This window comes from Saimiri boliviensis, chromosome 6, assembly GCF_048565385.1.
Source record: "Saimiri boliviensis isolate mSaiBol1 chromosome 6, mSaiBol1.pri, whole genome shotgun sequence".
NCBI lineage: Eukaryota > Metazoa > Chordata > Mammalia > Primates > Cebidae > Saimiri > Saimiri boliviensis.
The window spans coordinates 129,591,947-129,617,992 of NC_133454.1; the positions used below are offsets into that span (position 1 = coordinate 129,591,947).

General features: G+C 50.7%; 2 protein-coding genes across 15 annotated transcripts in view; both read left to right on the forward strand.

The window, feature by feature from the left end:
- PPFIA1 (PTPRF interacting protein alpha 1) overlaps positions 1–1,732 on the forward strand; it is a 122,166-nt gene extending 120,434 nt beyond the window's left edge. For 8 of the 10 annotated variants that reach the window (XM_074401815.1, XM_074401816.1, XM_039471531.2 and 5 more), the window contains one exon: positions 332–1,446. Coding sequence is in view for 1 of the 10 variants with exons in the window: in XM_074401817.1 (XP_074257918.1) it covers positions 332–357 (26 nt within the window). In the remaining 9 variants the exon portion in view is untranslated. Of the gene's footprint in view, positions 1–331 lie in introns of all 10 variants that reach the window. The other 2 variants (XM_039471528.2, XM_039471533.2) reach the window with 1 other exon arrangement.
- Positions 1,733–13,948: 12,216 nt separating this feature from the next.
- Positions 13,949–26,046, forward strand: part of CTTN (cortactin) — a 36,708-nt gene continuing 24,610 nt past the window's right edge. For 3 of the 5 annotated variants that reach the window (XM_039471534.2, XM_039471535.2, XM_039471536.2), the window contains exons 1-5: positions 13,949–14,040; positions 20,092–20,188; positions 22,459–22,545; positions 22,678–22,751; positions 25,263–25,392. In XM_039471534.2, the coding sequence (XP_039327468.1) occupies positions 22,459–22,545; positions 22,678–22,751; positions 25,263–25,392 (291 nt within the window). In that variant the 5' untranslated portion in view covers positions 13,949–14,040; positions 20,092–20,188. Of the gene's footprint in view, positions 14,041–14,737; positions 15,215–20,091; positions 20,189–22,191; positions 22,274–22,458; positions 22,546–22,677; positions 22,752–25,262; positions 25,393–26,046 lie in introns of those variants that run through there. The other 2 variants (XM_074401820.1, XM_074401819.1) reach the window with 2 other exon arrangements.

Genomic DNA, 26,046 nt, shown 5'->3' on the forward strand with positions numbered 1-26,046 from the left:
GGCCTCCGCCTGCTGAGTGGCCTGCTCTCTCCTTGCTGCTCTAAGCAACTTTAAGGTCTCCGCTGGAGTATTCGACTGGTTTGTTCGTCTTTTATTTTTAATTGATAACTTGCAGATATAAGCCCAAATGAAGTCAGCCAAGGAGTTCTCATTAACGTGCACAGCCTGTGATGTTCCATCCAGTGATTCTCAGCAGCTGTGGCACAGAAAGTGAGGGGTCCCGGGGGAGGCGCGCTGCGGGTACGTGGGGCCCCAGCGTCAGAAGCGCCCGTTCATTAGTGCGGCCTGGCCTGTAGTAAGAACTGTTTTTTTGTTTGTGTTTATTTTCCAGTTTACCCACACTACTTCTACAGATGATTACGCAGCATTTTGAATCCAACAAAGACGACATTTTAGAATCCAATGGAATCTTTAATCTGTTAATACTTGTTATATGGACCCTAAGATATTTTATTACAGAGTTTTTAATTAGTGAAAAATTCATAAATACCATAGAGAAAATATTTTAGAATTTAATGTTTCTTATATTTATGTAAACTTATGACTCTTCATTTATATAGTTACTTACTTTTTCATGTATATCCAGGCTATAAATATCCTTTCAAATCATGTTCTTATACCTAATTTTAGTCTTTCAAATGAATGTACTGTAATGCTTGTATGTATAAATCCTATGAACAAATATAGGGCTTTTGTAAATTATGCATTTATTGTAATTATTGTTTAATTTTTTAATGGTAAACCATGACAAAGGATTTTACTACGTTTATAAAGTTATGACAGAAGCAATGTGCATTATCCTTTACAGATGCAACCTAGCTCTACAGCAATCATTTTGAAATACGCATACCTAATTTCAAGCAATTGTTGTATTTTAATGACTGACCTTAAGTATACTTTTTCTAGCAAGAAATGCTTTATTCCGCAGCGTGAACAGATTTAAAATAGCTGGTGTTAAATACCAGCTTCTAATAAAGTGTGGACTGAAAAGACTATCATGACACTCTGAGAAACCCCAGCACTGGTTAACGCTTTCCTAGCCTCGTCTCTGGGTTTGCGGAGCTTGTCTTCAGTGGCTGACAGAGGCTGGGAGCTGGGAGCAGTTCTCTCACTGGAGAGGCTCGGGATGGGGTCACCTGGGACCAGCCCAGCCCCTGCACCCTCTTCCCTGCCTCTCCTCCTTGGGCGTGGGCGGAGAGAGACACCCATGGAGCCCAATTAGGGCCAGTCAGCCGGCACCGTGCTCTCATCCTGCAAGTCTGTGCACACAGCGGACGAGGCAGGAGACCCAGAAAACCGTGTAGAGCAACTCTAATAAAGGCCTTATTTTTCTTACGTAAATCATCTTTTTACATTTGTTTGTAAACATGTTTAAAGAAAGAACCTAGTGGGACATTTTTAGACTTTGATGATATAGCCATTGTGGATTGTGTAAGTTGCAAATGTGGCTTTTTAAATGGCATATTAAAAAGCCAGCAAAGCGTGTCAGACCATGGCGTGGTATTTATTGTGCAGCAGATACAGAGATAGAGGCAGCCTCTTTCACATTTGGTTTCTGCTTTTAATTTACTTGTACAATTCATTGTTACTGTTCTGTTTTTCTAATCTTTTGTGAACTTCCTGATTATGTAACAAAGTATGTACAGTCTACTTTTGAACTATTTTTATCACAGTATTATTTATTGCTTTCTTTCAATAAAGTACTGAAGCATTTTCCACTGCCAATGAAGAATGCTGAGAATACACTGTGATTGCATTGAAACTGGCCATAGTTGTTTTGGAAGGCAGGGTCCCCGTATGAAAATTGTCTTACACAAGTCAGTCGACAGAACAGCCAGGAGATGGAAGTGCAGGTGGAGGGCGTCATCCCGCCCGCGGCTCTGGAGGTCCCGAGCCCGTATCAGCGCAGGAGACAGGGGCCTGGTGTCAGATGCACACGTGTGGGCTCACACACACGGTCTGCGGGTAGGGTGGCTGGGGACAGCCCTTGATCCAGGGCTGAAAGGCCGGGCCGAGGCAGTGGACGACACGTGCGTGCGCATCCCTTCTGCCGTTTCGCAGATCGCATCCTTCCTCATCGCAGGCTTCGCACTCCTGCCTGCTCATGACGTAGCTCCCAGGGCCGCATCCTTCCACACCGATGGCCCCTGGAAATCCGGAAGCCTGGTTCCCTAACAGCTCACACCCAGCCCAGTGTGGCAGAGCGGAGGCGACAAGCTGACGGGCTGGGGGAGTCAAGCAGGGCCCACCTGTGTAAGTGGGGGAGCTCAGTCCCCTCAGGCTGCAGGGCTGGAAGCTGATGCCCAAGAGGAAAGCCAGGCACCAGCAAGTGGCTGGCCCTTCCCCTCTTCCCACCTCAGACAGTGTCGCCGTTGAGCCAACACCACCCCAGCTGGAGCGGGGGTCAGCGGACACTGCCGATGCCACCCTGGTCTCCCATTTCCTCCCTCTGTCTCCGAGCTGACACCTCCTCTGAGGGGCACGTGTCGTCACGTGGGTCAGCATGTCCCGGGCAGCCGTCAGGGGTGTTCGGTGCTCTCCTGTTTAGAACCTGTGTTTGCTCATCTTCCCACTTAATGTAGGGAAAGCCTTGTTTTCTACATTTCCTAGTTATTGAGGTTAAGTGTGAGATTTAAAACGTAATGTAGTGCTTCCTGCTTTTTTCCATCTAATAGTTCGTTTTGGCTGAACAAAGGCATGCCTCAGGTATCTTAAAACTTCCAGAAAAAAAGGGACTGGGGGCAGTGGCTCACGCCCGTAATCCCAGCACTTTGGGAGGCCGAGCTGGGAAGATCACTTGAGGCCAGGAGTTTGAAACCAGCCCAGGCAACATAGTGAGACCCCCTTCTTTACAAAAAAAAAAAGGGTGAAGATATTTTAAAATAAAACGACACTTGGCATGCCAATAGGGCTGGCATCTAGGACTGTTCATCTTCCTACGTGACTGTGCAAAGCAGCACCTGGCAAAAGACGCAGCAGGAGGGTTCCCTCTCCACTCCGAGCGGCTCTGCACCAGACTCCTCTCGGTGCTGGAGGGACCACAGTAAAACAAAATTATTTCACCCTTCTAGTAAAAAGCGTTTCTAATCCTGTGTGCATCCAGGGTGCAGCCCAGGGGTGTAAAGGGAGGAGAAGCGGCTCTAGGGAGGCCTGCATCACACACCAGAAATGCTGAGAGCTGTTTCACGTTCACGCTGCTTACTTACCGTCTCCTATGAACAAAACCCCAGACAGTTTCAGAGAACACAAGTGCAAACGGACCTGTATCAGATAATATCAACACCCACTTTCTTCGTGTGACCTGTCATGCACTGCGGGGCGGGGAGACCCCGCAGGTGCCAAGGCAAGGTTCTGGAGCCTCAGCCATATGAATACAGAACTAGAAAGGAATTAGAGACAGAGTCACACAGTTATTCCTACATGTCATAAGTAATCACGGTTATTCATATATAATCACAGAAATAGACTCATAGAACCTTTTTCTGATGATGACCGGGTTATGAAGGATGGAACTGAGGTGACATGGTGAACAAAGTGATCCTGACGCAAGACGCTCTAAGCCCTCTGTCAACGCCCGCATAAGGGCTGCTGGAGGGCGCCTCGGCTGTGTGGCAGTGCCAGCGCTGGGAAAGCGCCCGCCGTTTAGCCAGCTGTGGAAGGAGACGTCCCAGGTGTCTGAGACGTCTCCTTCCTCTGGGGAGTGAGGAGGAAAGTCCGCTCCTCCAAGCTCTTGCAGGCCTGACGGGACGCGCACAGACATCTGGGGGCTTAACTGTCTCCACGTGAGGCTGCGCTTCACTGGCCATGTTCCGTGGCTACTTTCATGATCCACTTCTGCACCTGGTTCCTCTTTTTCTTAGAAGATAGGATCAGTAAAAGTAATATAAATCTTAATGTCTTTGTTCTTTCTTGACAAGCATGGGAAAGGTGATGACACATTAGGTTTTCTCCTCGCCTCGACTACTTGAAAGTCCTGGGCCCCTGTCTCCAAGACACGTGATGGACCTGACCCTACCACTGACCGCCAGGGCCACGCCCTACCTGCCCTGCCCCTGCCTCGTACTCAATACAAGTCAGAGCGTCCAGGCACTCGGGGCCACTGCCGGACTCCGCGCTTTGGTGGGCAGTGGACCCCTGGGCCCAGACTCTTCTCTTGATCTCTGTGTCTTGTGTCTTTATTTCCAGTTTCTCATCCCGCACCAGCAGAGAGGGGCTCACAGGACCCTGGAGGGCTGGACCCTACAATGCACCAGCTCCTTGTGAATATTTTAAATAGGTTTTGCCAACTGGCCTCAGAAGAAGCCAACAGAGTACAGTTTTTCACTCCTGACGAAGGGCAGTTGACAAGCATGACGCTGCCTCATGCTACACAGCTCTCACCTTCAAACAGGCCAAAATGCGCTCATTAATCAAAAGCAATCCAACTTAGGAAGGGGAGCGTTACAAAGCCTAGAGTTGAATCACCGATTCTCCCGCGCCCTCTTTTCATTTTTAAGTTTTTTGTTACAATCAAAGTAATACATGCACATCATTTAAAGTAAAAACAAAAACAAAACCAGCAGCCCGTGCCGTTGTCCTTCCTCTTCCTCCCCGCTCCCTAGAACTTGGGGAATGGATCTGGCTATTCCTCCTGTTGGCTTTCTTACTCCCAGATGGTACGCGCTCAGTGTGGCCTCCTGCTTTTCCTGCTTCCTCCGTGCTGGGCCTGGTCTAGTGGCTTCTCATTGTGACTGATGAGAATTTTAGCACCTGGCACCTCCCATCCCTGCTCCTGGTCTCCTAACTAAGTCGAACTGCTGGGGTCAAATGCATGTTCTCTGTTTTCATTATTGACTATAAATATTACTTACTGCTGGGTCAAGTGGGATACTCTGATCACAACACAGGGGGCACATGGTAAGACGATATTCCCCAGTATTCACAGTGGAAATAACATGATGCCTGGGATTTGCTTTAAAATAATCGTAGAGGCGGAGGGATCTGCTTATGGACTAAATACTGACCATGTGGACTGATGATGGTTGAAGATGGGTGATGTGTTCATGACGGTTTTTTAATCCACCTTCACATTTGTGTGAGATTTCCCATAATAAAATTTTTGCTGAGCGCAGTGCTCACACCTGTAATCCCAACACTTTTCGAGGCCAAGGCTGTAGGAGTGCTTGAGGCCAGGAGTTCAAGACCAGCCTGGGCAACGTAGTGAGGCTCTGCCTCTGCAGTAAATTTAAAATTAGCAGGGTGTGGTGGCTCATGCCTGTGGTGCCAGCTATTCTGGAGGCTGAGGTGGCAGGACCACTTGAGCTCTGGAGGTTGAGGCTGTAGTGAGTTACGACTGTGCCACTATATTCCAGCCGGGCAATGCAGCAAGACCTTATCTCAAAAACAAAATACAAAAAATTTCGGGTTTTTTTTTTTTTTTTTTGGCTAAGGCTCATTCTGTCGCCCAGGCTGGAGTGCAGTGGCATGATCTCAGCTCACTGCAACCTCTGCTGCCCAGGTTCAAGTGATTCACCTGCCTCAGCCTCCCAAGTGTTGGGATTACAGGCACCTGCCACCGCACCCGGCTAATTTTTGTATTATTTTTAGTAGAGACGGGGTTTCACCATCTTGGGTCAGGCTGGTCTTGAACTCTTGACCTCATCATCCACCTGCCTCGGCCTCCCAAAGTGCTGGGATTACAGGCGTGAGCCACCATGCCTGGCCAACAATTTCTAACAGTTGTCTCGGGCAGACCTTCTGTGCGATACACTGTCTTTGTCTTTGGATGTCTGAGAATGCTGCTTCTTACCCCTTCACTTCGTTACCGTAATTTTGCCCAGTTTCAAACTCTGACTGCAGCCCACAGCTGAAATATTTTACATCACAACCCAGCACACCCCATCCACACTACAGTTCATCAATTCTGCTACTGGAGCAGGAGCGGCCGCAAACAAACCTCTCCAACACTGAACTGGGAGGGAAGTAGTGTTTATTTGGCCGGGAGCAGTGGCTTACAATCTTAGAAATTACATGTGAAAACGTCTTGATCCGTGAAGCAGACGTGGGGCACGTGACTTAGGTGGGGGTCTGATCGTGTTTAAGCAAAAAACGATGCCTTCCGGAAAGATCCCTCCATACCATGCCTGCGATCTCTAGGGCTTAAGGGCGGCCCCAGTCTGCTACGTTTTACCTTTCCTATTGAAATGCAATGCAGAAGGCTAGGGGGAAGCGGTCTTAGATACTTAAGAGGATTAAGGGTGATTAAGGGCCTCCTTCCTCACTGTGACCATTTTTTTACATTTTGGCATCTTAAATTAGGATGTTTCTTACAAGCAGTGATACTGAAGGAAATCAAAAGAATTTACCCCAAGCTGGGTGCAGTAGCGCATGCCTGTAATCCTAGCACTTTGGGAGGCCAAAGTGGGTGGATCGCTTGAGCTCATCAGTTCAAGACCAGCCTGGGCAACGTCGCAAAACTCCATCTCTCCAAACAGTACAAAAACTAGCCCGGCGTGGTGGTGTGTGTCTGTAGTCCCGGCTACGCAGGAGAGCCCGGGAGGTGGAGGCTGCAGGGAGCTGTGATTATGCTGCCGCACGCCAGCCTGGGCAACAGAGCCAGACTCTGTCGCAACAACAGAAACATTTACCCCAAACTGTATTTCTGACATTATCTTGAAATGGCTCTTACATGGCCAACAGAGAAGTGGCCTTGCCAAGCAGTCTACTGTCAGGGAAATTCACATTGTAGAGAATCTCCATCAATGCAGCCAGGCCTCCCCTGGATCTAGGAGAGGTTAACTGAGCACAGAACACCTTGAAAGGTCTGAAAAGAGCCATTTATCATCTCTGATGACTTCTACTTGTGAGGTTTCATCTCTGTAACACGAGCCCGCTGGCTAGCCAGGCCTCTTCCTCCCACCCTCCCAGACCCCGATTTGCCAGGATCCAAGCCCTCGTTCATTCTGTAGCCCGCAACACCTGACGGTGGTGTCCAAGAAGAAAACAGTTTCTGTTTCTCTTAGTTTGTTTCTGCTTGAGCCAGTAAAGCCCCTCCTCATCCCTCTTTTCGATTTATCACTAGAGACAGAAACTAAAAACCATGGCTTTGGGCTGCTAAAAGCCCAAAACAACAGACAACAACAAAATAAGGCAGCTTAGCCAGGCCTGGATGAGCGTCTGTGCCTCACCGTGGGGCTGGGTCTCCATTCTGAAGGCTCCCGTGCACACATAGTAAATACATGTGTGCACCTCTTCTCCCATCAGCCCATCTACATGCCAGTGATCTGCAGCAAACCTTCAGGGCGCCAAGGGCCAGGCTGCAAATTCCCTGCTACTCCTCCCAGTGAAAGGTAAGAGCCTAACTCCCCTCCCCAAACCTGGGCTGCCCTTAGTGACTTGCCTGACCAAAAGAATCTAGTGGACTGCCTCAGCCTTCCAAGTAGCTGGGATTAAAGCACCCACCACCACACCTGGCTAAGTTTCGTATTTTTAGTAGAGACAGGGTTTCACCATGTTGCCCAGGCTGCTCTTGAACTCCTGACCTCAGGTGGTCCGCCGGCCTTGGCCTCCTGAAGTGCTGGGATTACGGGCGTGAGCCACTGTGCTCAGCTCCCTACCCCCCCCCTCCTTTTTTTTTTAAGTCAGGGACTCACTCTGTCACCAAGGCTGGAGTGTGCTGGCATGACTATAGCTTACTACACCCTTGAACTCTTAACACCGAGTTCAGGGATCCTCCCGCCTCAGCCTTCTGAGTAGCGGGGACTACAGGCATGAGCCACATGGGCCTGGTTCCAAACATACATATTTGAAAGTCATTCTCACGTTCTACATATAAAACTCAACTTTAATAATTCATGTTCCCACTGCTCACAGTATTGGCTTTCCTATTTATTTTACATTTTGAGACAGGGTCTCCCTCTATCACTCCGGCTGGAGTGCAGTGGTGAAATCATGGTTCGCTGCAGCCTTGACCTCCTGAGCTCAGATGATCCTCTTGCCTCAGTCTCCCACGCAGCTGGGACTACAGGCACAGGCCACCAACCCGGCTAATTTTTTTAACGTTTTGTAGACACAGGGTCGCACTACATTGCCCAGGCTGGTCTTGAACTCCTGAGCTCAAGCAATCTGCCTGCCTCGGCCTCCCAAGATGAGCCACTGTGCCTGGCCTTTGGCTTTCTTATTTAGTATTATTTTCACATTTGCTTTGGAACTTACATTCTAGGTTCGTTTTAAGCTGGAAATGTTCCATTTTCTCTCTTCCTCACTGTGTATGACGCTGTCTCCCGTCCTGCAGCTGCCTCAAGCTCTCTGTATTAGGGTGGGCTAAACATCAGGAACAAATAGACTCCAAACACAACGGCTTCTTAAACACAGCAGGATTCTCTCTCACTTTCATGCCACAGGCCAGGGTGTACATCCAGGTCAGGCAGAGGAGGAGAAAGGGGCAGTCAGGAAGCTCTGCTCCGTGCAGTGGTGAAGGGACGCAGGCTGGTGGGCTCTGCAGTCTTCAACACGGTTTCCAAGGTCGCGTCTGTCACCAGTGGCAGGCTGAATAATGGCCTCCAAATACGTCTGCATCCTAACCGTCAGAACACGTGAGTGTTGCTTCCGTGGCCAAAGGAGTCGGCAGATGTGACGAAATCAGGATCTTGAGACAGGAAGATGATCCTGGATATTCTGGGTGGGTCCCAAATGCGATCCCAGGTGTTCTTGTAATAGGGGGGCAAAGAGACATGTCCATATGCAGAGAAAACAGGTGTGCAGACCATTGCATGGGTCTGAGTGACGCAGGAACTGAAGAGGCCACAGATGGAGCCTCCCCTTTCAGGCTCGTCTCCAAAAGGAACAAGCCTCACGGACACCGTAACTTCAGCCCATGCAACAGGTTTCAGACTTCCAGCTTCTGGAAGGGAAGGGCACGCACTTGTGTTGTCTGAGGCCCTGAGTGTGTCATCGTGTGTTGTAGTAGCCTGGGAAGCTGATCTGAGGTAGGGGCGGCCCCGGGAGGTATGACGGTCCAGGCTCAGGAGTCATGCATGTCACTTCCCCTCGCGTTCCATGGGCGAGGACCCGGCCACGTGGCAGCTCCTGCCTCCGAGGGCAGCTGGGAAATGGAGTGGAGCTGGACAGCCACATCCACACGCCCACTTAGTACCAAGGAGGGTGGGGGCGCTGGGTGGACAGCCACGTCTGTCGCCTGTGTGCGGAGTCCTATGGCCCTGCGTGGTGGTGCAATGCGCCAGGTCCCATCTGCACCCCAAGTCAGGGACTGGTTTGCTCAGATCCTGGACATAAGGCTGTTTAGACATCCCTCTTTGGCTACCTGGGTTTTAAAATTTTTCCTTTGCTTTTAGTTTTTGAGGCAGGGTCGCACCACGTTGCTCCAGCTGCTCTGGCACGCCTGGGTTCAAGTGGTCCCCCCAACCTCGGCCTCCCAAGTAGCTGTGACCACTAGCACGCCCCGGCTGCGTGCTGCTTTTCAGCTTTCTTTCACAAGCATGAGTGACCCTGGCCCCGCAGCTCTGCAGTTCCAGGCCCACTCAGCACTCTGCATTTCTCTTCATTTCTGGCTCACAGAGATATCAACCTTTTTTTTTTTTTTTTTTTTTGAGATGGAGTCTCACACTATTGCCCAGGCTGGAATGCAACTGGTGTGATCTCAGCTCACCTCCCAGATTCAAGCAATTCTCCTGCCTCAACTTCCCAAGTAGCTGGGATGACAGGTGCCTGCCAACATGCCCGGCTAACTTTTGTATTTTTATTAGAGACGGGGTTTTACCATGTTGGTCAGGCTGGTCTTGGACTCCTGACCTCAGGTGATCTGCCTGCCTCGGCCTCTCAAAGTGCTGGGATTACAGGCATGAGCCACTATGCCCCAGCCACCAGCTATTTTTTTGGTTGTTTTTCTTTTTCTTTTCTTTTTTTTTTTTTTTTTGTAATTTTAGTGGAGACAGGGCTGCACTGTGCTGGCCAGGCTGGTCTCAAACTCCTAACCTCAAGTGAGCCACCTGCCTCAGCCTCCCAAATTGCCAGGATTCTAGGTGTGAGTCACCGCACTCAGGCTCTACTTGCTTTTGAGCACAGCTATACTTTTTGCTTTGCAAATTTGACATTGTCTGTGTAATTCCTCTGTGGCCAGCCTCAGTCTCTGCCACACTCTCCTGAAGGAGCGCAATGGGCATGTAGAAGAATGCCCCACCCCTTTCTCCCTGGGAGCCGCTGTGAAGTAGCCTGCCCTTCACCTGGCAGCAGACTGGTCTTTTTTTTTTTTTGAGATGGAGTCTCACTCTGTCACTAGGCTGGAGTGCAGTGGCACGATCTCCGCTCACTGCAACCTCTACCTCCCAAGTTCAAGGGAGTAGCTGGGACCTCAGTCTGCCTCAGCCTCCCGAGTAGCTGGGATTACAGGCATGTGCCACCATGCCTGGCTAATGTTTGTATTTTCAGAAGAGATGGGGTTTCACCATGTTGGCCGGAGCGGTCTGAATCTCTTGACCTCATGATCCGCTCACCTCAGCCTCCCAAAGTACTGGGATTACAGGTGTGAGCCACCGTGTCCGGCCGCAGACTGGACTTTCTAAACCACGAACACTGCCCTCCTGCTGAAAAGTCAGCTGGGAGTTTTAGCTTTCCTTCTCTGTAACATGGAAGCAATAATGTCCACCTCACTGGCTGCAAGTGGATTCACAGCTGCTCAGGCTGGGAGACGGGACGCAGGGGACTGACTGCTGATGAGTAGGGTTTCTTTTGCGGGGGGTATATGTTCTAAAATTAGACTGTGGTGATGGCTGTACAACCCTGTGAATACACTACAAGAAAAACCCCAAAACACTGAGATGGGTGTACTGAATTTTATGTGAATTATATGTCAATCAATCTGGTCTTACAAAAATGATTTCCGGCTTGTAAAGCTGTTTTGAAAATAAAATGGACTATCCTGGCTGAACAATCTCATCGTGGTAGCTCTTCACATGTGAGGCCCCTGCTTCTCCGGGCATGCCTGCCCTGTTTGTGCCCTATTTGGCCTCCAGTACCCACATCTGTCACGCTCAGTCAAGACGCCTCCCCCTGGAGCCTTCTCCAGGGCCCCTTCAGTCACCTGCCGTTCAAATCTGGATGGCCTGTGAGGCCAAATTATGGTTTTTTTCACCTTTGTGGTCCCCTTCTTCCATGAAAAAAGTAAAAATTATATTTCATAATTAGGTTACTGTAAGGAAAAATATATGGCTATATTTTCTTTCTTTTTTTTTTGTTTTTTGAGACGGAGTCTCGTTCTCTCCCCCAGGCAACGGCGCAATCTCGGCTCACTACAACCTCCGCCTCCCAGGTTCAAGTGATTCTTCTGCTTTAGCCTCCCGAGTAGCTGGGATTACAGGCACCTGCCATCATGTCCGGCTAATTTTTGTACTTTTGTAGAGACAGGGTTTCACCATGTTGGTCAGGCTGGTGTCGAACTCCTGACCACAGCTGATCCACCCGCCTCAGCCTCCCAAAGTGCTGGGATTTACAGGCGTGAGCCAGCACGTCCAGCCGCTATATTTTCTTTAAATGTGTTCTTGAATAAAATGCATTTTCTTCAACCTAAAAATTCATTTTTCTAATCTTAATAGAAGATTTATCTGGGCACCCAAAGATATGTCCGTGGCCTAACCCTCAGCACCTGTGACTATGACCTTTTATGGCAAAAGGTGTGACGTAGTGAGGACCTTGAGAGGAGGGGCTTGTGCTGGATCAATGCAGTCACAAGGCTGCTTTTTTGACTAGACAGTTTCATACCTCTATAGAGGCAGAAATTAACCTTTCAAAAACAGGCAGCACTGTGGCCTGGCCATGTGGTGCTTCACACATGGAACCCCAGTGCAGGAGGGTCACTTGAGCTCAGGAGTTCGAAATCAGCATTAGGAACATAGCAGGACCCAGTATCTACAAAAATTTTTAAAGACTAGCCAAGTGTGGTGGCATGTGCTTGTAGTTCCAGCTACAGCTACTTGGGAGGCTGAGGTGGGAGGACTGCCTGAGCCCTGGAGGTGGAGGCTGCAGTGAGCCATGATTGCGCCACTCCACTCCAGCCCGTCTCTAAAAATTCAAGAAAGAAAAAAAAAAAAAAGTCGGCAATGTAAAAAAAAAAAAAAATTTTTTTTTTTCCAGAGACGCTATGTTGCCCAGGCTGGTCTTGAACTCCTGGGCTCAAGCAATCCTCTGGCCTTGCCTCTCAAAGGGCTGGGATTACCAGCCTGGCCAACAATCTTTGTCCACAGAAAACGCAAATTAGCTGTGTCCAGTTAAATGCAATTGACCATTGCACTAGACATAGACTAGTTTTTGCAAATTCATTTCAGCATTCTTTTGACTTCCTTGGGTTTTTTGGTCTCATTTTTTGTTTTTGTTTGAAACAGGGTCTCCATTGCCCATGCTGGAGTGATCCTTTTGCCTCAGCCTCCAGGGTAGCTTGGAGCACAGGTATATGCCACCATGCCTGGCTAATTTTTTTCTTTAAATTTGTTGTTGTTGTTGTTCCGTAGAGACACAGTCTTGCCATGCTGCCCAGGCTGGTCTCAAACTCCTGACCTCCAGCAATCCTCCTGCCTTGGCCTCCCAAAGTGTTGGGATTACAGGCGTGAGCCACTACATCTGGCCAAATTCTTTAAATAATTCGTAAAATCTTATGATGTATTTTTGGAGTTAAATTAAATATTTGACATGTTCACTTTATATGTGTATGAAAGTCATGACTTTATCTTTAAAAAATAGTCAACATCTGACATTTCCTTCCGCCACCCGCACTCCCATCCCATCCTCACAAGTGACAGTTTCGCTTTCTACATGCCTCCGGCATCCATCCGCTTCTCCCCATCTTACCTGCCGCCAGAGAGGTGCACGAATTGGTCACGTTAGGCTCTACCTGGCCCTCCTCCCATCCACTCTCCACACAGCAGACAGAGTGATCTCATTACAATTCAAACTACTGTACATGATGCATTGATCTATTTAGAGACTGGGCGGGGAGGGAGGCTCACTATGTTGACCAGACTGGTCTCAAACTCCTGGGGGATCCTTCCATCTCGGCCTCCCAAAGTGGTGGGATTACAGGCGTGTGCCACCGCGCACGGCACAAACTTCACTGAGGTCTCTTACCTGCTTAACTTCCTCCGAGAACCTCCCGTGACTCCCAGAACGAAGACCGAGATCCTCGCTGTGCTCCTTCAGGCTCGGCATGACCCCGCCGCTCTCACACCCGGGCTCGGCTGAGCTGGGCCTCCTTCAGTTCCCCTGCTGCACGACCTTTCCTGCCTCGGAACCTGCTGATGTCCCCGTCTGGGAAGCTCTTCCCTCCTTACCTTTACTCCTAGGGGGCCGTCACATCTTGGCTAACCTGTGAATTGCCCAAAGAAACCTCTGGCCTCCCGGATGGGCTGGGGTCCTAGCTGCTTCTCTCCAGGACGATGTCATGAAACTCTCACTTCTGGGCATCGATCTCACCTCCCAGGTGAGCACCCCTGCGGTTTAACGCCTGACTCGCCTTCCAGGCTGCTGGGTCCCTGCGGCCCGGGCTCGCGTCCCCGACACGCACGTGGCCCTTTCTGGAGGGGTGCACCGTGAGCGGGCGGACGAGGACCGCGGGGTGCGCGCGAGGGCGCGACGCTGGGCCCGAGCGCAGGGAAGGTGGAGGCCGGCTGCAGGGGCTCGCCGCCCCCGGGCTCAGGGCCCGCGCGTCGCCCCGGGCTGGCTGGCTTCCTTCTCCCGGCCCCGGGTACCCCGCCGCGGGCTGTGCGCTTCTCGGCGCCCCTCTTCTGCGCGCGCGACGCTCCTCTCCGGCGCGCCCTGCAGGCTCGCCACGGGCCGGGCTCGCGCTTCGCGGGCTGCCGGCGGGACCCGGGGGTCGTGCGGGCCGGGACGCCGGAGCGGGGCGGGGCCGGGGGGCGGGGCCGCGAGGGGGACCCGGATGCGGCCCCGCCCCCCCGCCCGCGGAACCGGAAGTGGAGCCTGGCGCCTGGGAGCGGAGGGCGCGGAGGGAGCGGCGGGAGTCAGGGCCGACCCGGGCCAGACCGAACCCCGGCGGCGGTGAGCGAGCGCGGCGTCCGCCCGGGCGGCAGGCCTGGCTCTGCGGCCCCCGCCTCCTGTGGCGTCGGCGGGCCGCAAAAGGGGAAGGAAGCGACGGCCGCAGCGGTCTCACCGCTCTTCCGCTCGCGGTTTCGGGAGCTGGGGCGGAGCGGCCGGGCTTCCCCAGCCTGGGGCGGGGCCGGGCGAGGGCCGGGGGTCCGCGGGGGCCACGAGGTCGAGTCTGGGCCCGAGGGGCCGGGCTGGGGTCCGCGGAGGGCTCGGGGCTGGGGTCCGCGGAGAAGGTTAGCGAGGGGCCCCACGGGGGTCCCAGCTCTGAGGGGACGGTCCCTGGGCCCCGAGGGCTTCAGGGCAGGAGAAGGGCCAGGCTGGGAGGGGTCGTGGGTCCAAGGGAATAGGAAAGGGGGATGGGCTCCGAGGGGGAGGGGATTGGGGCCTAAGGGCGAAGAGCTGGGCCTGTGGGGTTCGGGAATCCGAGCGGAGGGGGCCGGGTTTTCAGGGGCCGTGGAAGGTGAGGGAGGCGTGTTAGGGAAAGGGCCAGGGCTCTGAGAGAAAGGGGTCCGAGGGGTGCGGATTGGGGTCTGCCGAGGAGGGGTCCAGGGAAGGGAATTGGGGTTCGAGGGGAAGGGGTCCGCGGCTCTGGGGGGCTCGCTGTGGGACGCGGCGGAGCAGCTGGGGATCCTCCCGGCCCGCACCTGAGCGGAGGTTTTGCAATCAGGTCAGTGGAGGCAGCGAGGCGCGGCTGCAGCTAGTCGTGAGGCTCTAAATTTGGAACCGTCCCTCCTTCGGGGTGTATTTGAAATCACCAGAAAGGTGCTTTTGGGCTTTCTGTTTATTGCGTTTCCATCATCTGGATAGTCTAACGGGTGCCTGATCCCCGGCGCTGGAAGGCCTCGGGTGAGAAGGGACGGGGCTTCCTCCCACTGGAATCTGTGGACGTGTCTGGCCCCCTAGGAAGGAATTCATTTTCTGCTGAAGGAAGCTCCGCAGGCATCCGATGAGCGCTCCCTGGAATCCCATGCGCTCCCTTTGGGCTCAGTGTTGACTTGGCTGCACAGGGTCTCTTGGGGGGACTTCACCCACTAGATCCTTAAGGCATGGCCCATACCGCAACCCTCAAGGCTATGGCGCAGGAGGGACGCCTGCCCCGTCTCCAGTCCCGTGTTTCACCGAGCGGGTGAGTCACCGGCTCCAGAGCACTGAGTCCGTCCTGTTTCTCCTCTGGTTAGAGAAGTATTCGCCAGATACTCAAGGAACAAGGAAGAGTCTTTTAAGTGGGAATCAAGGACCTATGAGAATAAAAAGTTGGGGAGGCAGGGTTGTTTTGGTATTAGGTCCCCTGGAACTGGAAGCTAACCGTCTGCTAAAGCTTACTGAAAAGAAGTTCCTTGTGGCCTGGGGCGGGGTGCAGTGGTTCATACCAGTAATCCCAGCACTTTGGGAGGCTAAAGTGAGAGGATTATTTGAGTCCATGAGTTCCAGACCAGCCTGGGCAACATAGGGAGACCTTGTGTCTACCAAAAAAGAAAAATGCGCCAGGCATGGTGGCGGGCACCTGTAGTCCCAGCTACTTGGGAGGCTGAGGCAGAGGATCTTGAGCCCAGGAGTTGGCGGCTGCAGTGAGTTATGATTGCACCGCTGTACTCCAGCTTGGGTGACAGAAGAAGACCCTGTCCCCAGGCTGGAGGGCAGTGGCTCTTCACAGGTTACATCTAGCGCACTGCAACCTTGAACTGCTGGCCTTAAGTGATCTTCCCACCTCAGCCTCCCAAGTAGTTGGGATGGCAGGCCCAGCTAAAGCTGCCTTTTTTGTTTTTTTTCTTGAAATGGAGTCTCACTCTGTTGCCCAGGCTGGAGTGCAATGGCGCGCTCTCGGCTCACTGCAACCTCCGCCTCCCGGGTTGAAGCGCTTCTGCCTCAGCCTCCCATGTAGCTGGGATTACAGGTATGCACCACCACGGCCGGCTAATTTTTTTTTTTTTTTTTTTTTTGAGACGGAGTTTCGCTCTTGTTGCCCAGGCTGGAGTGCAATGGCGCAATCTTGGCTTACCGCAGCCTCCACCTCCTGGGTTCAGGCAATTCTCCTGCCTCAGCCTCCTGAGTAGCTGGGATTACAGGCACGCGCCACCTTGCCCAGCTAATTTTTTTGTATTTTTAGTAGAGACGGGGTTTCGCCATGTTGACCAGGATGGTCTCGATCTCTTGACCTCATGATCCACCCACCTCGGCCTCCCAAAGTGCTGGGATTACAGGCGTGAGCCACCGCGCCCGGCCTGTATTGTATTTTTAAATAGAGACCATGTTGGTCAACTGGTCTTGAACCTCTGACCTCGTAATCCACCCGCCTCAACCTCCCAAAGTACTGGGATTACAGGCGTGAACCACCACACCTGGCTTAAAGCTGACTTTTAATTGTAGTGTGTTGATGGACTTGTTTTTAAAACACTTTTGAAATGACAGTGCACATAGTTGGCAATTCAGATCTTCAGTCTGTGCCACATAGTAGGTGCTCAGAAAAAGGTGTCCTTGAGAGTGAATTGCTGTGAGTGCTGTCTACTGCCTCGCGTACAGCCAAGAGCAGGGGACTGTGCTCTGTGAGCAGGCCTGGCTGTCACTGTGGCCCAGGCCCACCCCATCTGCTGACGCACTGCTTGGCCGGAATGGTAAAGTGCCGGGGATGAGAATGGGCGGGGTTTCCCTGGAGTCGGTGTGGTGTAGGGAATGTGTCTGTGATGCGATTTTGGCTACCGAGTGCCTTTTTGGTTCCTTTCTCGTGCTCTGCCGAAGGTGCTGAGGCTAATGGAAAGCTGATGCTGGACAGATAGTTCTGTCTCGTCATGTATAACGTTCTTCAGCCGGACTCGGTGGCTTACACCCGTAATCCCAGCCCTTTGAGAGGCCAAGGCAGGTGGATTGCTTGAGCCCAGGAGTTTCGAGATCAGCCTGGGCAACATGGAGAAACTCCATCTCTATTAAAAATAGAAGAATTGGCTGGGGGTGGTGGTGCATGCCTGTACAGCTCCCCAGCTACTCGGGAGGCTGAAGTGGGAGGATCACCTGAACCTGGTACACAGAGGTCACATTGAGCTGAGATTGTGCCTCTGCGTTACAGCCTGGGCCACAGTGCAAGACCCTGTCTCAAAAAAAAAAAAAAAAGCTGCTAGCGGGGGTGCTGCTCAGCGCAGTGGCTTGTGCCTTTAATCCTGGCACTTTGGGAGGCTGAGGCAGGCAAATCACTTGAGGCCAGGAGTTGGAGATCAGCTGGGCCAACATAATGAAACCCCCATCTCTACTAAAAATATAAAAAATTAGCTGGGTGCGGTGGTGCATGTCTATAGTCCCAGCTACTCGGGAAGCTGAGGCAGGAGAATTGCTTGAACCCAGGAGATGGAGGTTTCAGTGAGCTGAGATAGCACCAATGCACTCCAGTCAGGGCAACAGAGCAAGAGTCTGTCTGAAAAAGAAAAAAAAAAAACAAAACAGGAATTTTCCACTGTTTAGACAGAGCGAGACAGCTTCACGTTTGTGTAGTCTTGACACTGACGTTTGCAAGGAAGGTTTAATATTAATGAGGTTGGACAGAGTCATTGTCTTCTTTTGAATAGTTTTTTTTTTTGTTTTATTTTTTGAGACGGAGTCTTGCTCTGTGGCCCAGGCTGGAGTGCAGTGGGCAGCTGCTCAGGCAGTCCGCCCACCTTGGCCTCCCTAAGTGCTAGGATTGCAAGCCTGAGCCATCGTGCCCAGCCATCTTTTGAACACTATTTTTTGTAACGGCTTTATTGAGATATAATTCACATACCATACAGTGTACCTGTTTAATGTGTACTATCCACTGGTTCTTAGTATCTTCATGGAGTATTACAACTATCACCGCAATCAATTTCAGAATGATTTTATCACCTCAAAAAGAAACCCTGTACCCTTTAGCCATGACCTCCCGATCCCCACCACCACCACCACTGTCCGCCCAGCCCTGGGCAGCCAGTAATGTATCTTTTGTCTGTGTACATTTGCCAGCTCCAGACATTCCATAGAAATTGAATCATATAATATGTGGTGAGTCTTGTGTGTGTGGTTTTACTTTTCATAACGTGTTCAAGGTTCATCCGTGCTATAGCAGCTGTCAGTGCTGTATTCCTCTTGGTGGCGGAATAAAACACCTTTGTGTTAGGTAGGCCACATGCTGTGTGTCTGTTTCTCAGTTGATGGACTGCGGAGTGTTTCTTGTTTTTGACTGCTGTCAATGGTGCTGTTCTGAACACTCAGGTGCAAGTTTTATGTGCTTCTACCTTCATTTCTCTTGGGTGTGGACCTAGGAGTGGAGTTGCTGAGTCATATGGCACCTGCATTTAACCTTCTGAGGAGCCGCACACCTTTTCTGTTTCCCATTCCCATCAGCAATCTGTAAGGGTTCCGGGTTCTCCACACCATTGCTGAGACTTGTCATTGTCTGTTTTATTTTAGCCATTTTAGTGCGTGTGAGGTGGGCTGTTGCTGTGGTTTTGATTGGCATTGCCCTGATGGTTAATGACATTGAACAAACTTTTCCTGAGCTTGTTGGCAATTTGTGTATCTCTGAAGAAATGTTTCATCAGGTCCTTCACCCATTTTTAAATGGGGTTATTTGCCCTTTTGATTCTTGAATTATAAGAGTTCTATATATATTCTGGATATATGATTCCAAACAGTTTTCTCTCAGGGGATTGTCTTGTCACCTTGATGAAGCACAAAGTTTTTAATTTTGTACAATGTATTTTTTTTCCTCTTATATTTTGGTGTCATATGTAAGAATATTGCCAAATTCAAAGTCACAAAAATTTATACCTTTTTAGGATTTTAGTTCATTTTTGAGTTAACGTTTCTGTATGGTTTTGAGGTAGGGGTCTAGAGGCATTATCTTTGGATCCGCAAAACAATCAAACTTATTTTCTATTGGTGGTTTTGTGACTTTTTAAAAATTCCAAACATCGAGGGGATAAAATTGTAGATTTGAGCCTATCCTTAGCTGCACATGAGTAGATTTTTAGATTTTATGTTATGATTTATTTATTTTTCAAACAGGGTCTCTCTCTGTCTCCCAAGCTGGAGTGCAGTGGTGTGATCATGACTCACTGCACCCTTGAGCTCCTGGGCTCAAGCAGTTCCCCCACCTCAGCCTCCTGAGTAACTGGGACTACGGGTATACACCACCATGCCTGGCTCATTTTGTAGGCGGAGTTGTATAGATGCTTGCTGATTACATTCATAACTGCAGTAACAAGAATGTACCAAGCATTGTAGAAGTTAGGATTGCCAAAGAGAATTCGGGAAAGAGACAGGGTCAGGAAGCAGGTAGGAAATTAATTAATTGCTAGGAGGGCCAGCCAAGTGCCATCCGCTAGTTCCTAATCCAGGAGAAACTGCTTTGCCTGAGACCGGCTTGTTCCTAGGGACAAAGGGATTTCATTTGTCAGTGTGTGGTGTCCAGTTGAGGCTGCTGTGTGGTCCCAGGAAGGGGTCACGTGCCTGACTACCCTCTGGGGAACTGGAGTCTTGCTCCCTGCACCGTAACTGTATACGTGCATTAGAATACAACCTACTTCTCGGCTCTCCAGCTGCCGTGCTCACGTCTTCATAGATGTCACCGGACTGGTTTTTTCTCCCAGCCATATCGTGATCCTCTCAAGGAGTGCTTTTCTTATTTTATTCTTGTAAAAGGCTCACGGTAACTATTTTGTTTTAATGTCATTAATTATAATGAATAAAAAGCGAAAACTTGTAAGAATTATAGCAAACAGTAAATGCATACTAGCAACTGAGGCAGTCATTTCTGTTTGCGTTAGTAAGAAACATCATGTAGTTAGAAATCTTTTATAGCTTCTTTAGTTTCTCTGTGTTGAACTTTTTCATTAGTAAAACGCAGATCTTCCCATCCTTTGAGATTTCATTACAAAACCTTGTTGTGTTTGGGAGGATTTCTGACGTATTCTCAAAAGATCGCTACACAGCAGGATTTGCCCAGGGATCTGGTCAATAGACAGCCTTCTGAGCTTTTTACCCTTAATCTTTTTACAGACGGAATCATTCCCCAATGCCTGGAAATTCCTCGTTGGATTGCCGTGTTTTAAGCAGAGTTTTGTGAGCAGCCTTTTATCTCCAAGCGGAAAGAAAGGTACTTGTGTCTTGTGAACATCCTGACGTTCTTTCTTGTGGATGGTAAGGGCAGAAATCCATCGACAGGAAACAGGGGAGGTTGCTGTTTCTGTGGATTTACTGGGAGGGAGAATTTTCTGGAAGGAAATTTCATTGTTTAAAAAACAAAGTCAGGTTTCTGTTGCATATGGCTTAGTGAAGACAGTTGCAGAAAACTCTCGAATTGAGGAACAGAACACATTTCTGTCTTCCCTGAGGGGGAAATCTGGCCCCTTCCCCACCCCATGAAAGTGGTTGGGGACCCCCAAGCGAGGGACTGTGAAGCTTGCAGTGCCCACCCCGCCCCGGTGAAGCTGCCTTCCGGGAAGATGAGTGGAGACTGCTCTGCTGCTAATCCTTCCTTGATGAGCCTGGAAAAGTCATAGGCAAAGACACCTGACTTCTTTGACCTTTGACTTGGGGGTGAAGGTTGACCTCGCCAGCCCTGCAGGGACTCCCGTCCTTCCTTTCCTATGGCCACTTCCTCAGGGGTTGGAACCACAGGCAGCTGAAGTCCCACAGATGGACAGCCCCTTGGCCCAGGCAGCATGGTGCCATGGGGCAACTGGAGACCGAGCATACCATTTCTCTTTCCTGCAGCCTTTTCTTCATTTATAAATGGGTGCATTGGGACTAGAATGACTGGTTGTGCCCTTGTGCCTTTCAGTTCTTTTTGTTCTTTTTTTTTTCTTTTTGAGATGGAGTCTCACCCTGTCACCCAGACTGGAATGCAGTGGTGCGATCTCAGCTGACTGCAACCTCCGCCTCCTGGGTTCAAGCGATTCTCCTGCCTTAGCCTCCCGAGTAGCTGGGACTACAGGTGCCTGCCACCATGCCAGGCTAATTTTTTTTTGTATTTTTAGTAGAAACAGGGTTTCACCATGTCGACCAGGCTAGTCTTGAACTCCTGACCTTGTGATTTGCCCACCTTGGCCTCCCAAAGTGCTGGGATTACAGGTGTGAGCCACTGCGCCGGGCCGTGCCTTTCAGTTTGAAGATTCTGGTTCATCTGTTCCCTAAAATCCTCTCAAAAGCAGATCTCTCTGGAAATTCTTGCTGTGCTTTGGGGCATCGACACGAGGTGCCAGGGGTATTGTTGGTCCTGCCCCACCCCTTGGCAGATGGTTCTTGCCCGAGAGACAAAGTTGCATTAGAAATTTAAGAGCACAGTGTCCTGATTGGCCCCTCACTGTCACTTGGGATTTGGACTTGAGACCCAGCCATGCTGGAGGGGGAGGAACCAGATGGGTTATTCTCAGGCTGCAAAGGGCTTTTGTCCCGTCGTGATCCCGGGCACTGCAGTCCCAACGTGGCGCCTGACAAAAAGTGAATCGGGTGTCCTGGGTTCAGACTACTGGCCGCAGCTTCTGGTTGTTTGATTTAAAATTATCTCGCAGTTACTCTGTGGCCTGTGTGAAACTGTATTACTATTTCTGTGGAAAAGGAATCAGTTCTTTTAATACACAGTTTACAAAAAAAAAAAAACCTTAAAAGTTTAGATTTTACCACTGCAGTTACAAAAAGAATTATCTTGTTAGGGTTCACAGTTGCGCCATTGTTCTCTGTGACAGAGGAAACCTTCCAGTCTTAAAGTGCTGAGGGAGGAAGGGACTGCCCACTAGCAGAGCGGCCTAATAGAGGGGAAGGTGGCATTTTTCTATTCCTGCTTCCTCCCAAGTGGAGGGTGAAGCAATTCTCCAGTAACCCGTTTGAAACCTTTATTACACTGTCAGTCTGAATTAAGAAAATTATTGTTACAGTTTCGGTAAGCACTTGAAATCAAAATGGATGCTGTTTTTTAAAGAATCGTGATAAAAATACACGTACCATGAGATTGACCATTAGTAACGTGTAGTGTATTTATAATACGCACCTCACAATGGTGCTTTCATTTTTGCTTGGAAACAGAGTCATCATGATTTAGCAGAACAGGCTTATGTTCTTAATAAGTAAAGAAAGTGCACACCCGACTTTATTTTCCAGAAATTTTCTCACTTGAGTTGAAGCCAAAGAGTCTTTCCAGTGTGTTTCTGACGCAGTTGACGGCAGCGTTAGAGCCCCCGAGGTGAAGTTTCGTTACTCCTCTGGTTGTCATTCAGGCCTAGGCTTCAGGAAGGATTGGCTGGCCCTGCAGCCTCGCCCTCCTGAGTTCCCTAGAATCTCGGTAGCTTTGGCCAAAGGGCTCATTTGCTGGCCTCTGTGGATGGCGCCCCCGAGGCCTCCGTAACCCTCCCCGGGCTGCTCTTTCAGATGTGGAAAGCTTCGGCAGGCCACGCCGTGTCCATCGCCCAGGATGACGCGGGAGCCGACGACTGGGAGACCGACCCCGATTTTGTGGTAGGAGCCGCCAGCCTCTGCGTTCCTTTTTAAGCTAGCGGACGTGGCTCTCTAGGTTTTTCCCTTGACGGGGTGGTGGTTTGTCTGTGCCACAGTCCGGCTGTGGGGCTTACCGGCCGTTTTTCTTTTCAGAACGATGTGAGTGAGAAGGAGCAACGCTGGGGCGCCAAGACCGTGCAGGGCTCCGGGCACCAGGAGCACATCAAGTAAGAGCCATGGCCACCGCCTCCCGAGGGCCCCGCGGGGAGCCTGGGCGCGGCAGGGCCTTACCATGCTCGTCTGTGGAGGGACAGCCTGGGCGGAAACGGCTTTTACCTTCTCGGCCTGATACCCATACAGTAGACGAATACAAGGCACACACACATACATGTATATACATAACGTCGGTGTTCATATGTGTACATGTAGGTACTCACGTGCTCGGTCATTTTTAAATTCCCGTTGCAAACAATTTCCATACTTACAATTTTAGAGCATCTGCTTTCAGTATTGTGGCTTTTATCAGGGAACATAGTTTCCCTAAGCTCTGCCTCACAAGTGCGAGGTTTCTGAAGTACGGGATGTCCGAATCACTTAGACCTTAAACGTCCCCCACCCCTTTAATTCTCTGGACATGATCATGTCTTAGTAGTCAGGTACTGTGAGCTCTGTTCCTATCACAAGCCCGGGGTAGCATCGGGCGCTGCGTGAACCCTGCCATTCTTTCCCACTTAGCACTATCTAAAATGCCAGCTCTTGGGGCCGTTTTTTTCGTCAGGAAATGTAGATAAAAGGAACTTATAAAATGTGCTCAGACTTTTATTTTGGACCACGCTGGGTTCAGAGTGTATCCTCCTTTTCCCTGGCTGTGAAGGCAGCACCACTGACCCGGTGACTGCCTCAGTACCCCGGGAAGACTGTCTGACTTGGCCATGGGCCCTTCCGCTGAGAAAGAGTCAGTCAGTCATCCAGAAAAGAAGGCACAATCCTCACAGTGGCTTGTTACTTTATTTTTAAAGGTTATTTGTTTATTTTGAGACAGGATCACACTCTGTCACCCAGGCTGGAGTGCAGTAATGCAATCACAGCTCACTGCGGCATTGACTTCCTGGGTTCAAGCAGTCCTCTTGCCTCAGCCTCCTGAGTAGCTGGAACCATGAGTATGTGCCACCCTGGCCAGCTGAGTTCTTTTATTTCTTGGAAAGACGGGGTCTTGCTTTTGTTGCTCAGGCTGGTCTTGAACTCCTGGGCTCAAGTGATCTTCCTGCCTCAGCCTCCCAAAGTACTGGGATCATGGGGGTGAGCCTCTGCACCTGGCCCACAATGGCATTTTTTTGGTTGTTGTCAGAGTTTCGCTTTTGTCGCCCAGGCTAGAGTGCAATGGTGCGATCTCAGCTCGCTGCAACCTCCACCTCCCGGGTTCAGGTGATTCTCCTGCCTCAGCCTCCTGAGTAGCTGGGATTACAGGTGCCTGTAACCACACCTGGCTAATTTTTCTGTATTTTTAGCAGCGACGGGGTTTCACCATGTTGCCTAGGCTGGTCTCAAACTCCTATGCTCAGGTGATCCTCCTGCCTCGGCCTCCAAAAGTGCTGCGATCACAGGTGTGAGCCACTGCACCCGGCCACACTGACTTTTTATATACAAGTTTTAGTCCTTCCCTAGCTTGCTCAGCAGACTGCCACAGAAGCAGCTTCAGAACTCCAAGGGCCATGCGGCTGCCCAGGACAAGAGGCTGGAATGGGGCTGACTTAGGAGTCCACTGTAGCCTTGGGTGTTTGCCGTGGGGCTAGGTCGTTGAGTCGTCATACCTCTTCTCATCTCTTCTGTTCCCTGTGGCTTTAAAACGTGTCTTGGAGGGTGGCTTGGAGAAAACACAGAACTGTCCAGTACAAAAGCCTGTGGATTGGTTAGGATTCAGAGAGGAACATGTGGGGAATAGGACCATGTTTCATGCTCTGGGGCCTTCCCAGGTTTTACAAGTGGTGTCTTTCTTTCCCCTGCTCGTAAGGGTATTGGGTGGTTTCCAAGCCTGGTTTGTATTTCATCCTCAGTTCTAGGATTATTGTCCAGATGTCAGAGGTGGCGGCCTGGTGTCTCCTGGGCAGAAAGTCTGAATGCAAAAGTGGCCTTCGTACCACTGTGGGGTCTCGCAATGACAGCTCTGTCCGGCCTGCCAGATTTTTACTGCATCCTTTGATCTGTTTCATTATTGGCGATACTAAAAATGTTTTAATGGTGTTTGGATGTTAAATTCGGAACCACTTTCTTCTCATCTTTGAATGTGTGAAAAACTGGAGTACTTCAAGTGAAGACGAACCATCTAGATGTTCAGCACCAGTGGACTTCTGCCAGTGGCTAGAGAAAGGGAGCTCAGCCTCCGTTTCCCCTCTACCTCTGGATGATTACAGACTAGCTTTCCTATTTTCCCTGTGTGAAATAAAGCTCAGGTTTCAGAAGAGCCGTCTTTAGCGGGGATTCGGGGTGATCCCACTGTGCTCCGATCTGGGTTCCTTCTCCTACGGAGCACGCATCTCACATCTCACACTGAGGGCTGCCGAAGTGGGTACCAGCCGGCAGGATAGTCAGGAAAGCACGGTGCGGGGAGAGACCTGGCGAACAAGCAGATTTCCAGATTCACAAAGACAGTGTCACCTGTTCTTACTTACCATGTCAGGAGGCAGAGAGGCACATCTGTTTTATTGATTTGTTCCCGTTTTCCTCTTTCTTCCTTCAAGCATACACAAGCTGAGAGAGAATGTCTTTCAAGAACATCAGACCCTTAAGGAGAAGGAACTTGAAACGGGACCAAAAGCCTCCCACGGCTACGGAGGGAAGTTTGGCGTGGAGCAGGACCGAATGGACAAGGTGAGTGGCCCGCGGCCGCCTGTGCCGCCTTTTTGTGTGCTCGGACCCCGTGTCTGGTTGGCACAGCTGTCCTTCAGACTTTCCTTCCATCAGCAGTTTTGAGTCCATCTGCTGGGGTTGAAATTCGCCCTGAGACGTCCCTGTGGATCGGACTTGCCCGTGAAGTACCCTGGCTTTCCTTAAAGCTCTGTAAGAACCGCAGAGGTGCTAGAGCATGAGTGTCACACAGGGAGGCCTAGAGGGAGACGGGTCCCCAGAGGCGGCTTTGTGATCAGGACAGAAGTCCAGAAGCATGCTGTCTCCAGGTGTTGGCATCATCAGCAGTTCCAGCTTGCAGCCTAAGTCATGCCGATCCGAAGACCAAAATCAAATCGTAGGCTCCCGTGGTTGACGACACACGTGGACATTCAGCTGAAGGCCTGGCTAACGTCCTTCATGCGTTTAGTGGCCTTCAGAGCAGTCTGTCCGTCATGTCAGGTCGGCGCCCACGAGGCTGGGGAAAGAGCTCCCTCTGTTGGAGAGGTGTGCCTGAGCCTCCCGGGAGCCATCGTTGACGGATGCAGACTGCCGTGCCGATGTGGATCGAGGACGTTGGCTAAACGCGTCTGGCTCCACCCTGAGAGAGGGAGCAGCGTTAGCTCCGGAGGGCTACCG